This window comes from Ambystoma mexicanum, chromosome 5q (genome assembly GCF_040938575.1).
Source record: "Ambystoma mexicanum isolate Mex_15411 chromosome 5q, UKY_AmexF1_1, whole genome shotgun sequence".
Classification (NCBI taxonomy): Eukaryota; Metazoa; Chordata; class Amphibia; order Caudata; family Ambystomatidae; genus Ambystoma; species Ambystoma mexicanum.
In genome coordinates, this window is record NC_090933.1 from 398,142,549 (window position 1) to 398,158,260 (window position 15,712).

At 45.4% G+C, this 15,712-nt stretch overlaps 1 protein-coding gene across 5 annotated transcripts in view; it reads left to right on the forward strand.

The window, feature by feature from the left end:
* The window catches only part of GREB1L (GREB1 like retinoic acid receptor coactivator), a 1,340,557-nt gene that overhangs the window by 1,262,982 nt on the left and 61,863 nt on the right, over positions 1-15,712 (forward strand). For 3 of the 5 annotated variants that reach the window (XM_069620882.1, XM_069620885.1, XM_069620884.1), the window contains 2 exons: positions 8,469-8,630; positions 8,722-8,929. In XM_069620882.1, the coding sequence (XP_069476983.1) occupies positions 8,469-8,630; positions 8,722-8,929 (370 nt within the window). The remainder of the gene's footprint in view (positions 1-8,468; positions 8,631-8,721; positions 8,930-15,712) is intronic. The other 2 variants (XM_069620883.1, XM_069620886.1) reach the window with 1 other exon arrangement.

The following is a 15,712-nucleotide window of genomic DNA, read 5'->3' on the forward strand; positions in this document are numbered from 1 at the left end:
CAAAACCAGGTTTGGTCCCTTTTATTTGTTTTGTCTTTGGCGGGATGCACGAGTGAAGCCCGCCTCTGGCTCCAGGGTGTCTGGCGGGGGCAGGAAGCGAGGGAGGTGCCGGACACCCCCTGTGCTTAGTCTCCTAGGAGACCAGAAAGCACTCTTAGGTGATTGGCTGGCTGACTGTCCGGCAAGGACAGCCACCCTGCTGGGTGACTGACAGCTAGGCTAGAATGAATGGGAGAAACCTGCTTAAAAGGCAAGGATTTTTGGCTTGGAAGGCAGAGTCGACCACTGGACGAAGGAATCCGAAGAAGAACTTGAAGAAGACGCCTGCTGCAACTCCTGGATCATTGGTTTACCCGGTGAAGCATTGCTGCTGTGCTGAAACTCCAAATCCGTATCAACAGAGACACCCCTGAAGGACGACTTCTCCCTTTGAGTTGGTGGGACCAATCGACTCCAAAGTAAGCCACCTGGACATCCTCTCGGAGCAGGTTAAAATTCCACTGCAGTTGCTGCTGGAACCAAATAGCCAGGGAGAGGAACACCAGGTTGTGTGTGTTGCTTTTAAGCTGGCCAAGAGCTCCAGGAAGATCCTCTGGACTCCCAGGAAGCAGGACTGACTGAGCCTCAACAGAGTGTGGGACCCCAGAAGCAAGGAAAGCCCATCTTGACAGCCAGGACCCGCAGTGTTGCTATTTGCGGTAGACGCAAGGAGCTGAAACACCAAAGTGGCACTTGTTTGAAGGATGCCAGTTGCAAGCCCATGAACTGCCGGATCTGCAGAGCTGCACAGGAACAGAAGTCATCTGCTGCACTTTTTCTTCAAGCTAAAGGTACTGTAAAGTTTGAGAGAACTTACCTCTTGTTGTGCCACCTTGCTTGTCCTCGTTGGAGACTTGTCTCCGTTGCCTCTGTAGAGTTGCTAACAGCTACTTTCGCTCACAAGCCTAATCATCTTGTGGCCCTACTTTGAATTTCTTCTTATTCTACAAAGACTTATAAAACATTGTTCAAGGCTTTTACTTACCTACAAGAAGTGCTTCAGTTCACCTTGACTCTTACTAACTTAACTCTGGCCAGCCTAGGCTCCCTGAATGACTCTTCTCTCCTCTGCTTAGGTGTTGTGCCTTCCTTCCAGGAAGGGGTTAACTCATTTTGCATTGCGGTTACCAAAAGTACTTACCTGCTTCAGAATATTTGTGTGATCTCTTGTGTTGTGCTAACAACCTTTTTTTCCTTTGACATATTCCTAAGTCTGATTCTAAATGCAACAATGATATATTAATGTCCCCAGCACCCCAACTATTGCAGTCGCCTGAGGGTGTAGGTAGTGTCTGTGGGCCATCCGAAAAGGGTATTTCCTGATTTAGAAATATTAAGAGTGTATTTTTGAAGTGTATTTGAGTGTTACTATTATATTGCCCCTTCTGAAGAAGTCTTACTCTAACTGACTTTTAAATATATTACTAATTGTTTAATCAAGAAACCTTGTGTGTAAGAGTTTATTTGAATACCTGTCGCTGTGAAATTCTCTGTGTAACTACCCTACAGCTCACATTGACCCCTCCTTGAGATAGGCCTGGCTCCTCAATAAGCTACCAACCTGTGTAGTACATACTTTTACCAAAGGTTGGGTTCCTATTGCCAGGAGGTCAGGGTTGTTGTAGTGCACCCAAAGGGCACTGCATACAATCTTGCCTAACACTTACCATAGGGTGCTGGAGGGGTTACTTAGTATCCCCTTTGTCTTGTTTCTCATGTAACCTTTTTATGTTAACCTTTCTACAATTAATGGCTGGTGGCAGTGGTTTACTTTTTACTACCATTATCTGTTTTAAACATGGGCTGTGTTCACCGCTGCAGTAAAGCACCCATGGGTGCCCGTTTTTTCTAAATGTGTTGATTCCCTTCTACCTTAGAGAGCCCCAGCTCTTTTTGCTGGACTTTAGGACTTTTTATCTCTCATGTAATTTTAATGTGATTTATTCACTGTTTCTTTTGACTTTGGAGTCTGACAAACTCCGTAGGCATCATCTTTACGTTGTATCTCACAGCACCTTCAGTGCAGTGACACAGAGAAGTCTCTTAGATTTCCCAACGGTTTAAATACCTTCTCTTGGTGAAACTAGTGTTTCCATGAGCAGTGAAGTGAAATTGACTTAACTTACATTTTGTAACTTTCTAGACCCAGCGCACACTATCTTACCATAGGTTGTCTGAGGGGTTACTTAGTATCCCTTTGTCTAGTTTCTCATGTAACATTTTTATGTTACCCTTCATACAATTAATGGCTGATGGCAGTGGTTTACTTTTTTCTACCATTGTGTATTTACCGTGGGCTGCGTTCGCAGCCATGGTATGGCACCCATGGGTGCCCATTTCGTCAAAATGGCCTGGTCTTCTTTTTTCGCCATTTCTTGTTGGGAAGGTCCTTCTTGAGATTTACTCTGCGTGCCAAACAATGTTTGGTCCCTTTGTTCATTTTGTCTTTGGTGGGATTCACGAGTGAAGCCCACATTTGGCTCCAGTATGTCTGGCAGGAGCAGGAAGTGAGGGAGGTGCCCAAAACTCCCTGTGCTTAATCCCCTTGATTACAGGAATGCACCCAAAGGTAATTGGCAGGATGGATGTCCGGCAAGGACAGCAACCCTGCTGGGTGATTGGCAGCTAGGCTCGAATGAATGGGAGAAACCTGCATAAAAGGTGAGGCTTTTTGGCTTGGAAGCGGAGTCGACCACTGGACAAAGGAATCCAAAGAAGAACTTGAAAGAGACGTTTGCTGCAGCTCCTGGACCGTTGGTTTGCCCGTTGAAGTTCTGCTGCTGTGTTGAAGCTCCAAATTCGCCTCGACTAGAGAAGCCCTGCAAGGGCGACTTCTCGCCTTGAGTTGGTGGGACCAATCAACTCCAAAGTGAATTCATTTGGACATCCTCTCGGAGCTGGCTGTACTTCTGCTGCTGCTGCTGGAACCGAAGTGCCAGGCAGAGGAACACCAAACGAAGTGGATCACTTTTAAGTTAATGAAAGGTAGGCCATACTTGTACCCCTTAAATGCATTGGGGTACCACCTGATCACGCTCAAACCAGAGTAAATGCACCCCTCTAGGGAATTAAGGCTATGAGACTATCTTTCAAGAGATAACAAACTTTAATCTTTACAAAGATGAGGATTGGGGGGAATGGCATTCCAACCAGCATTCGGTCTTCCTTGGCTGGCTCCTGCAGACTTAATGGCAAGCAGGCGCCTTTATACTCTTCAACTTGGTCACTGGATACTGGCAGAGCTCTTCCAAGACTGTTCTTCTTGCCATACAAGGGATGCTGCAGTCTCCAGTGTTGCATGTCCAGGTTTACCTTTAGACCAATCCTGCTTTAACATACTGCTGCCTCTGCAGGAATACATTGTAGCTCTTGCTTGCAGTTTTACAAATATATCCATCTAAATAGTTATTTGCACCTTATATTTCAATCCTAAATATCTTTATTTGGTGACCCTCCTCCCCCCATGGACTCTTGTAGTGCTTATAAAACAGTTAACAGAAGTCTTGCCTAGTTCTAAAGCACTTGGGAAACTTGGGAATGAAGGAAAGCACTAGGTTCCTTCCCAAAAGTAAGCAGGACTGACCAAGCCTGAGCCACCTCAACAGAGTGTTCGACCCCAGATGTGAGGAAATTCCAGAGTGGTATCCGAGAGTCCGCAGTGGTGCTATTTTCTGAGATGCGAGGAGCTGAAACCGCGAAGTGCCGCTGAATAGAAGTTTGTCCTTTACTGCCGCTGACCGTCCCATTGCAGTGCAGGAGACCCCAGACGTTCCACCCTCTTGTCCCCACGACTGAGGCCCAAGAACAACAGGATCTGCAGAGCTGCACAGGAACAGGAGCCAGTTGGAACCATTTCTTTTAACCAAAGGTACTGTACAATTTAAGAGAATGTACCTCTTGTTGTTGTAGCCTTGATTTCAGTCTTGTCTTGGTTGCTACTGTAGAGTTGCTTGCATCTTCTACCTCTCACAAGCCTCCTAGTTTATGACCCTCCATTGATTCTACTTTTTCTACAAAGATGTCTAAAACATGGTGACTTTTACTTACCTGCAAGAAGTGCTTCAGCTCAACTAGAATTTTGCCAAATTGACATTGGTTGTCCTGGCTCCCTGAATGACTCTTTTCTCCTCTGCTTGTGCCTTACCTTCCCTCCTGGAAAGGGTCAATTTACTTTGTATTTGGGGGTTCAAAAGTACTTAACCTGCTCCAGAATGTATGTGTGATCTCTTGTTTTATTCTGAAATCGCTTTACTTTAACACTCATCTCAGTATTGCTCTAAATGTACCAGGGATATATTAATGTCCACAGTGTCCTAGTTATTCGTCACCTAGTGTAGGAAGTGTTTGTGTACCATCCCAAATGGGTAGTTGCTGATTTAGTGAAACGAAGAGTGTGTATTTGTGTGTTACTATTACATTGCCCCTTCTGAAGAATGCTTATACAAACTGACTGTTAAATACATGAATAATTGTTTAATCAAGAAACCTTGAGTGTAAGTGTTTAATTGGATACTTGTCACTGTGAATCTCTGTGTAACCATCCTACTGCTCACATTGACCCCTCTTGAGATAAGTCTGGCTGCTCAGCCACACTACCAAACTGTGTAGTACAGACTTATACCAAAGGTTGGGTTCCTATTGCCAGGAGGTCAAGGTTGTTGTAGTTCACCCAAAGAGTACTTCTCCAAATCTTGTCCAATACATACAAAGGACAGGGGTGTGGAAACTCCACTCCCACTTCCTGCCTGCCCAGACACTCTGGTGCTTAGGCAGGGACACCCAAGGGTTCCCGCCAAAGGCAGAACACACACACTGACCTTCCCCCACCCCACCCAGAATGGTAGATGTTAGGCAAGATTGTATGCAGTACCCTTTGGGTGCACTACAATAACCTTCACCTCCTGGCAATAGGGATCCAACCTTTGGTACAAGTCTGAACTACACTGGTTGGTAGTGTGGCTGAGCAGCCAGGCTTATATTATGTTAAAGGTACTTATATAGCGCACCGTCACCAACAGAATTTGTCCCTGGGAGCTCTGGCCAATCTGTAAACAGGAAAGAGGGTGGATAGGGTTAGTCGGGTGGAGGGGAGTAGGAGAGTGGGAGAGGTGGTGTGCTGTTTGTGGTTTCAGTTCGGTATACACAGAGTGCTGGGCTTTGGTGCAAGAATCTGATCGGGCGAGACCTTGTGTGCTGTAGGTGCTGTTTATGTGTTGATGCAGTGTGGTAAAGTGCGTCCGGATTGCTGGGAGAGAAATGGTTGTGTGAGTTTTGTGTGGGTTGAGTATGCAGAGATTTGAAGGTTGGGTTAGTGGGGTCTGTATCCTGATTCTGATACTAACGTTTGAGCTGTATCCCTGTGGGTGGGGTTGTTGCTGATTCCTTATAGACTGCCTCACTGTGGTGTGTGATGGTGCTTCGCGGATCCAGCTGCATCCTAGTGAGTATTGTATGGAGTAATGGGTATGTCTGAACCTTTCTTTCGGGCGTGGAACTGAGATTGGTACCATCTATTCTCTTGTTATCTAATGTGACAGTGGTCTGTTGGAGCTTGGAATGGTTCAGGGTCAGTGTGCTGTTCATGAGGTGCCCAAGTGCTTCTGTCTTGGTCAGCCTGTGTATTCAGTTGTTAGTTTCCTCCTATCATGACTATCTTTCAGTTAGTGCTTTGGTTTTCCATGAGGTGACTTCCTTAAGAGCTATTGTTTGGTTGTAGTTTGTGTGTGATGGCGCATTGTGCTTCGCGCTGTATCTTGATGAGCATTGTGTAATGTGAATGCTTATTTCTGTTTCTCACCCTCTGGTTTGGAGCTAATGGTTCTGAGTTCCCTATTCCCTTGCTATCTGCCGTGACTAGGTCTGTTGGGAATGGCTATGGTTTAGGGCCAGGGTGCTATTGATGAGTCGTTCTGGTGTTTCTGGCTTCATCTTGCTATGTATTTGGTCTTTTCGGTCCAATTATGGCTGTCTCTCGTTTAGTCGTTTGGCATGACGTGGAATATTTTCCTTAGGATCTTTTCCCCGTCGATTGCTTGGTGTGGATCAGGGTCTGTCTCTTCGTTACTCAATGTTTTAACTGTGTGTGTGTGTGTGTGTGTCCCTGTGGGCGGTCTTCTAGTTATGATGTGAAGAGCCAGGTTTTGAGTAGTTTCCTGAATAGTAGGTGGTTTGTGTTACGCATGTACTTTGGAAGGTCGTTCCAGGTTTTCGGCGCTTGGTGAGAGAAAGAATATCCTCCGAGTTTTCTTTTGTTGTATGGTTTCGGTTCCAGGCGTTTGTCATTGCTTTATCTGAGCATTCTTGTTGGTTGATGTAGACTCAGTTTGTCTCTCAGGAACTCGGCGCCTTGATTGTGTACTGCTCTGTGCGTGATGCACATTGTTTTGAATTTTATTTGTTTTATTGGTAGCCAATGTAGTGTTTTTAGCGCTGGTGTGGTGTGTGCTCTTCGGGGTAGTTTCAGAAGCAGTCTGGCTGCCGCATTTTGTATGCGTTGTCATTTTTTTAGGAGTCGTTCAAGCATATCGAAGTATAGGCTGTTAGCATAGTCTACTCTAGACATGACAAGAGCGATGATGGTGGTTGTTTTGTTGGCGAATGATAGGAACGGTAGGATCCTCCTTGCCAGTCAGCCAGCCAGCCAATCAATCACCTTTGGGTGCATTCCTGTAACCAAGGGGATTAAGCACAGGGAGTTTTGAGCACCTCCCTCACTTCCTGCCCCTGCCAGACATACTGGAGCCAGAGGCGGGCTTCACTTGTGAATCCTGCCAAAGACAAAATGACCAAAGGGACCAAACCTGGTTTGGTGCGCAGAGTAAATCGCAAGAATGACCTTTCCATCAAAAAATGCCGAAAAAAGACGACCAGGGCCATTTTGACGAAATGGGAACCCATGGGTGCCTTACTGTGGCTGCGAACGCAGCCTGCCATAAAAACACAATGGTAGTAAAAAGTAAACCACTGCCACCAGCCATTAATTGTAGAAAGGGTAACATAAAAATGTTACATGAGAAACTAGACCAAGGGGATACTAAGTAACCCCTCCAGCAACCTATGATAAGATAGTGTGTGCTGGGTCTAGAAAGTTACAAAATGTAAGTAAAGTCAATTTCACTTCACTGCTCTTGGAAACAGTAGTTTCACCAAGAGAACTTATTTAAACCTTAGGGAAATCTAAGATACTTCCCTGGGCCACTGCACTAAAGGTGCTCTGTGACACAATGTAAAAATGATGCCTATGGAGATTGTCAGACTCCAAAGTCAAAGAAAACGCAGAGAATAAATCACATTAAAATTACATGAGAGATAAAAAGACTTAAAGTCCAGCAAAAGAGATGGGGTCTCTAAGGTAGAAGGGAATTAACAACATTTCTGAGAATTCTCCCTTACAGTAGACGGTCTAACAAAGAAAAACCACGGTAGTAATGGGGGAAAACAAAGGGAGTCCCCAAGTTGGTACTTGGGTGCCCCTATTGTGCACTACCGAGGTTATGGACATATTCTACAGTACAAAAATTACACAATAGTTGGTAGAACATGTCCACTGCCACCAGCCATAACCAGGAGATGGTCCATGTGATAGGAGCAGAGAGAAGGGGGATACCAATAGTAAAATATAGATGCCTTTTAGAGTTATGGAGAAAAATAGTACAGGTAGAATACAAAGAATAGAGTTCCAAACGACAGAGCACACAAGAATGAATGAGTGGAAAAAGGCTTCACTCATTCGAGATTAAAGAAAAAGGTCAAAAAGTTGCAGTGATTTGATAAAAGGGGTGTAGGTTCTACTACTTTGTACAACACTAAAAAAGCCTTCCATATCTTATCGAGTTGGAAGATACCTCTCCAGAGCACTAAACACAGACTAGAGGCATTCCAGTGATGGGCTAGCAAAATGGTGCATTACCTAACCGACAAGTTCTAGGAAGGACTGCAGAATCTTAATGATCAGCAGGGCAGAGCGATATGCTTGATCTACTCAGATAACTTATGATAACAAAGACGGTACAGGACGGTATTACACTGTGGTGGATGAACAGGCTCTGGAATAGCATAAGATTATATTTTTGTTTGTTAAATCATGTTAAATGTTTGAAGAAACATCCCAGGTGTATGTGTGGAGACAGAGCTGTAAACAAATAGTGAAAGATCTTTGGGAACATTGAGAAACTATCAGGAGAGAGCAATAGCACTGAGAGATACAGGAGGCTACACACAGCTAGTAGAAGTGTCGGCAGGAAAGTGGACTTCATGGCTGAGCCTTGCAGACTTAATCTACTTACCAGTTCTGTGTCTCAATATTTTCGTTACATTTTATGGTCATGAACATTCCCAAATATAGGTGAACTGAATATGGCCTGGATTTGACTAATTTACTTTTCCGTTTCTTATTTGGAGTAACACACTTCTTTCCTTGTCCTCAATAGTTGCCTGACTCCACGTTGCATGCATTTACCTTTTCCTCCTCCATGTTGGGAGAAGAGGTTCAACTTCACTTCATCATCCCAAAGTCAAAAGAGCACCATTTTGTCTTCAGCAAACAGGGAAAGCACCTGGAAAGCATGCGTCTCCCTCTGGTGTCTGAGAAGGTAGGCTTTCCTCCTTTGTGCACATCTTTTGATTGCTTTCCTTAAAGTTGGCATTGTAAAGAATTTTTTGATTTCTGTCCTTTTCTTTTAGCAGAATTTGTGTACCCTGAAAAGTCCAATTTTCACTCCCTCAAGTGGGCGACATGAACATGGCCTTCTGAACCTCTTCCATGCCATGGAAGGCATTAGCCATCTACACATCCTGGTGGTTAAGGAGTATGAAATGCCACTTTATCGTAGATGCTGGCCCAATCATATTATGCTGGTGCTGCCTGGGATGTTTAACAATGCTGGAGTTGGTGAGTTGAGTTTTAGCTTTGCTTTCAGAAAGATCCTCAAGTCTTAAAATGCATTTTTTTCAATACATTTCTTGTATTGTATTTTTTAACAAAGATGGAGTAGGGACGTCTTTGTTGTTTTCCAGGGCTCTTAGGCGTATCTGAACTGCCAAAATATTTTAGAAGCGTGAGATTAGAATACAATAAAGAGTGAGTTAGGTGGCACTGAGTTTTAGACTGTGAGGAAAAAGACAGCCAGGAAAGAATGTTAAACCCTGGATTATTTAGTCAAAAGCATCCAATCCACAGAGCACAGTTGTTGGGTAAGATTTGATGTAGTAGCACTGTGTGAGACTACAAAACACTTATCTGCTTGTTTGTTTTATTACTTGTATTGCGCACCAGACCCGTGGGTATCGGGGTGCATTGCATAAGACAACTTACAGCTTAGTTACATATCAACATAATCTCATAAAAATTGCAGCATAGTTACATTTCCAAACAATCATATACATAAAAGTTATTCAGGATGGAGACAGTATATATCCTGAAGATGCAGATAAACAAGGTCGGGCAGGATAGTATATACAAATATGGCCAGAGTTGGCCAAATAAATGGCTGGAAGGATAAGCCGGTCATGGATAGGAAGAGTATGCTACTTAGCGGACACTATCGAAGTTTAATGCAGAGGATAGTTTGAATGGCACGGGCAAGGTCATTACTTGTCAGAATCTTTGACCCACCTTATGTGGGTCTGATGGAATTTTGGGTAAGATTGATCTACTTGCAGAGGAAGGGGTAGGGAGTTCCAAAGTTGAGCTGCCTTGACCGGGAAGCTGCGTCCCCCCACTTTGGAGAGTTTAAATCTTGGGACTGAAAGGCAATAAGTGCTGGACAGTCTGGTGAGTCTTGTGTGAGTTTTTCTGGTGAATCTTTGTAAGAGAACAGGGTGCAGCGTTATTTAGACATTTATATGTGAGTGAAGCCACTTGGATTTTGTTGTATGTTGAGAGCCAGTTATTTGATCTTCTAGTTTGAGATGTGATCTCTCCTAGCAATTTCTATTGCTGCTCTAAGAGCTTGGTATTAGATAACCCACCTTTTGGTATAGGCCTGTACTACACAAGTTGGTAGTGTGACTGAGCAGCCAGGCTTATCTCAAGAGGGGGCAATGTGAGCTGTAGAGCTGTAGCAATGACATCAGCAAATACAAGTAGCCAAGTAACACTTACACTCAAGGATTCCGTTATAAATAGTTATTTATTTAACATCAGTTTTTAAATAAGCATTCTTTAAAAAGGGCAGGCTATGTAACAAACAAATATACTTTAAATACTTTTCCAGAATCAGCACGAGTTTAGTCGATACTCTTTAAAGATGCTTTTTACACACTCCCTAGGCCCGCAGGTGACTTCATTCACAAGGACAGTAATGGCATTTATATATCAATAGTTATACTTTGCAGATTCTGAGGTTGCACAAAGGGAAGGTTAAAGAAAGGAAAAAGGTTAAACAGGTTCTCAGGGCATGCGAGTATACTTAAATCTTCCAATGAAGTCTAGACAAGCAGTAACAGTCTAAAAACAAGTAAGCACCTATGAGGGACAGACATATCAATGTCAATGGACTAGAAGAGTCTGCAGGGAGCCAGGACAGCCAGAGTCAATTGGAGCAGAATCTATGGAGCTGAGGCACTTCTTAGTTAATAAAAGTCTTGCACAAAGTTAGAGAGTTTTGTAGAAATCACTTGATAGGGTCACAAGCTGTTACACTTGTGAAAAGCAAGAGTTGCAATCAACTCGAAGGTAAGCCACTCCAAGTCTCAACTGAGAAAAGTAAAGCTCAAGACAATGAGGTAAGTACCCCAAGTCCAAACAGTACCTCTGGTTTGAAGAAGAGTGGTGCAGCTAGATTGTGTCCTGTTGCAGCGCTGCCGATCCTGGGTTCCTGAGCTTCAGTCATGGAGACAAGAGGGAGGACGTCTGGAGGACTCCTGCAGCAGCACTTGGAGGTCGTCGGCAGCTATGGGTTCTTTTCGATTAGCAGTACTTTGCGGTTTCAGTGCTCGGTAAACAGCACCACCACTGATCTGGGATACCGGTTGGGCTTCCTTCACTACTTGAGTCCTGCACTCTGGTGAGGGTACTTGAGCTTTGGTCGTCCTGCTTCTGGAGGATCCTTAGGAGACTCCTGGAGCTTCTGGCCGGATTGCAGACGTTGCACTCGATTATGGATTTCTTGACCCCTGGCATTCGCTTCTTGCAGCCGCAAAGTAAAGCCAATCAGGGAAGATGGTCCAGTGGAGTTGGTCTTGGGGTAAGTTGGTTCCACTAACCCAAGAGAAGAAGTCATACCTTCCGGAGCTTCTCTTGTCGATCAGAAAAAGGAGTTTCAGCACAGCAGCAGGGCTTCACCAGGTAATTCAAAGGTCCAGGAGGATGCAGCAAGCTTTGTTCACGGTTTCTTCATCTGGCGTTTCTCCCCGTGGTCGACTGACTAGTCCCAAAACCCTCGCCTTTTAAGCAGGTTTCTCCCATTCATGCACAGCCTAGACTGTCAATCAAACAGCAGGGTGGCTGCCCTGAATGGATAGCCAGCCAACCAATCAGGACTGGTTGAATTCATGCACTCCTAGAGGGAAAGGACAGGGGAGTTGCGGGAACCTCCCTCGCATCCTGCCTTTCCAGACACACTGGAGCCAGAGGCGGGTTCCAGGACTGAAGCCCACCAAAGGCCAAACGAACAAAGGGCTCAAACCTGGCTTGGAAAGCAGAGTAAAACCCAAGAAAGACCCCACAAACAGAAAATGGTGAAAAAAGACGACCGGGGACATTTTACCAAAATGGTCCCCCATGGGTGCTATACTGCAGCGGAGGATTCAGCCTGCGGTAGGAAAATAAAACCACTGCCACCAGCCATTTAAAGTAGTGAGGTTAACATACAAAATGTTAAATGAGAATGTAGGATAAGGGGCTAGGTAGCACTCCACATAAGATGGGTTGTGCTGGACCTACAAAGCGAAAAGGTGAGTAAAGTAAATTTCAATTTATTATTTTTGGGAACAGTAGTTCTCACAAGAAAAGGTGTTTAAACCTCAGGAGAAATCTAAAGGATTTCTCTGTGACACTGCACTGAAGGTGCTGTGGGCCACTGTACAAAAAGTAGATGCCTATGGAGTTTGCCCGACTTCTTCACCAAAGGAAACATATAATCCAAATCATATCAAAACACATGAGAGAGTGAGAAAAAGGTCACACTCACTCCAAGGTTAAAATTAAAAAGTCCTAAAATCCAGCAAAAGAGCTGGGGATCTCAAAGGTTAAAAGGAATTAGCACAGATATTAGAATTCTTCCTGTTAAGGAGAATTCTCAGAAATGTGTTAATTCCCTTCTACCTTAGAGACCCACAGCTCTTTTGCTGGACATTAGGACTTTTGATCTCTCATGTAATTCTTATGTGATTTTAAATTGTGTTCTTTTTAACTTTGGAGTCTGACAAACTCCATAGGTATCATCTTTACATTCTCACACAGGACCTTCAGTGCAGTGGCACAAGGAATTCTTAGATTTCCCAAAGGTTTAAATACCTTCTCTGGGTGAAACTACTGTTTCCAAGAGCAGTGAAGTGAAATTGACTTTACTTATAATTTGTAACTTTCTAGACCCAGCACACACTATCTTACCATAGGGTGCTGTACAGGTTACTTAGTATCCCCTTTGTTTAGTTTCTATGTAACATTTTTATGTTACCCTTCCTACAATTAATGACTGGTGGCAGTGGTTTACTTTTTACTACCATTGTGTTTTTACCGCGGGCTGCGTTCACAGCCACGGTAAGGCTCCCATGGGTACCCATTTCGTCAAAATGGCCCCGGTCTTCTTTTTTTGCCATTTCGTGTCGGGAAGGTCCTTCTTACTCTGCGTGCCAAACCAGGTTTGGTCTCTTTGTTCGTTTTGTCTTTGGCAGAATTCACGAGTGAATCCCACCTCTGGCTCCAGTATGTCTGGCAGGTGCAGAAAGTGAGGGAGGTGCTCGAAACTCCCTGTGCTTAATCCCCTTGGTTACAGGAATGCACCCAAAGGTGATTGGCCGGCTGGCTGTCCAGAAAGGACAGCCACCCTGCTGTGTGATTAACAGCTAGGCTGGAATGAATGCCAGAAACCTGTAATAAAAGGCGAGGCTTTTTGGCTTGGAAGGCGGTCGACCACTGGACGAAGGAATCCGGAGAAGAACTTGAGGACAACACCGGCTTCCATTCCTGGACCGTTGGTTTGCCTTGTGAAGTTTTGCTGAAGCTCAAAATTCGCCTCGACTTGAGGAGCCCTTCAAGGACGACTCCCCCCTTTGAGTTGGTGGGACCAATCAACTCCAAAGTAAGCCCGTCTGGACATCCTCTCGAAGCTGGTTGCATTTCCACTGCTGCTGGAACCGAAGAGCCAGGGAGAGGAACACCAGATTGTGTGCGTTGCTTTTAAGTCGGACCCGAGCGCTAGGAAGATCCTCCGGAGTTTTTCTGTTGCAGGACTGATCAAGCCTGAGCCTGGACCCCAGAAGCAAGGAAACTCTGAAGTGGTATCCAAGAACCGCAGTGTTGCTATTAGCTGTCAGACGCGAGGAGCTGAATCACTGAAGAACCGCTGAATTGAAGTTTGCCCATTGCTGCCACTGACTGTCCCCTTGCAGAGCTGGAGTCCCCAGACGTCCTCCCTCTTGTCCCCATGACTGAGGCTCAGGAACAGGATCTGCAGAGCTGCACAGGAACAGAAGCCAGCTGGAATTTCTTCTAACCAGAGGTACTGTAAAGTCTAAGAGAACTCGCTCTCAGTTGAGACCTGTCTTGGTTACCTTGCGGAGTTGCTAAAGCTTTGCCCCTCACACGCCTCTCAGCTTGTGGCCCTTCAAGTGTTCTATTTTCTACAAACATTTCTTAAAACATTGTGTAGGACTTTTTTATCTACCTGCAAAGAAGATCTTCAGCTCCCCTTGACATTGTGCAATTAACATTGGCTGGGCTGGCTCCCTGAGAGACTCCTCTTTACCTCTGACTTTGCTTCGGAAGGTGTTTAAAAGTGCTCACTTGTTTATGAATTATTTGTTAACCTTTGATTTATTCCTCTAGTCTATCTTTTTCACCAAACTCAATATTGCTCTAGGTATACCAGTGATAAATCAATGTTCTCAGTGTCCTAGCTATTTAAGTCCCCTGAGGGTGTAGGAAGTGTCTGTGTGCCATTCCCAATGGGTGTCATCTGATTTAGAGAAATTAAGAGTGTTTTGAAGAAGGCTTATATAACTGACTGTGAAATAAATGAATAATTGTTTTATCAAGAAACCTTGAGTATAAGTGTTTATTTGGATAACTGTATTGTGAGACTCTGCGTCACAACATTACTGCTCACATTCACCTCTCTTGAGATAAGCCTGGCTGCTCAACCACACTACCAACCTGTGTAGTTCAGATGTATACCAAAGGTTGGGTCCCTATTGCCAGGAGATCAAGGATATTGCAGTGCACCCAAAGGGTACTGCATACAATCTTGCCTAACACTCCCTAATAACAGTAACCTACTGATAGACCCTGATTTAATGCATTGCCACCAATATCTGCAATGCATATCCATACAGTCTTCCCTACAGTCGAAAACATAATTTCGAGGGGATTGGGTCCTCCAATGTATTCCATATCTATGACAGGTAATCACCACAGCTGTGCCGCTTCGGAAATTTTCTGCGTCCTGCATTGATGACGTCGATACGCTGTCCTCCAGGGCCTCCGTCGAGCCGACGTCACCGGATGTTATAAGTAGGACGCACGACGCCTGTAGCCTCAGTTCTGTTTTTTCCGCGAACGTGTTCGCTTCGGAGATCTCGCGTGCCTCAGATCTTCTGAGTTATTCTATCGGTTCTTCGAACCAGTTTGTTTGTGAAGATTTCCATGATGTCTTCGTCGTCTTCTACCCCGCGGCCGGGTTTCAAGAAGTGTCGGGACTGCTGTTCCAAGATGTCGCTGACAGACCCGCACAACGCCTTCCTCTGGTGCCTCGGTGAGGACCACGCCACGGACGATTGTGACGATTGCCAGTCGTTAACTTCGAAGGCCTTGCGGGAGTGTAAGAAGAAGCTTTCTGTCGGTAAGGTGTCCAAGCCCCGGAAGTGGAAATCCACTGGGCTTTCGACTGACGATTCGAGGGGCGACTCTCCGCATTGTTGGCGTAAGTCCAGGGGTTCTCGATCCCGTCATTCCTCTGCCTCTTTGAGGCACTCATGGAAGCGCCGTCACCGGTGGCCTTCCCCGTCTGAGGACTCTGCCAGTATGCGTGTTGCTTGTCCCACCAAGCATTCCTCTCCTGCGGAATGGGATTCATTTCGTAAGGAGATGATGGCGAATTTTCAGTTGCAGGGCTCCGTTCCGTCCGTGCCGTCGAAAGACACCGGCAGGGAACATGCTAGAGACACTGTTCGCACGGCTTCGGGCTCGAGCGGTCATCACGATCACCGGGAACCTTCGAGGTCCCGGTCGGACAAGGTGGATCGCTCTAGCCATGCCCGCTCCAGGTCCCGGTCCTCAACGCCATTGAGACCGTCGGAGCCTGTGAGGTCTTCAAAGAAGACGTTGACGCCTTTGGCGCACAGGCTGTCGAAGGACACGCTCGGGGCTCCACCCTCAAGGCCTGTGTTGAAGCCATCAGTGCCACGCTCGACGTAGATTCCATCGACGCCTTTCAAGGAGGATTTCTCGGAGGTGCCCCGGAGACCGGTGGAAACCCTGAGGAAGGCTCTGGCCAAGTCCAAACACATGCCC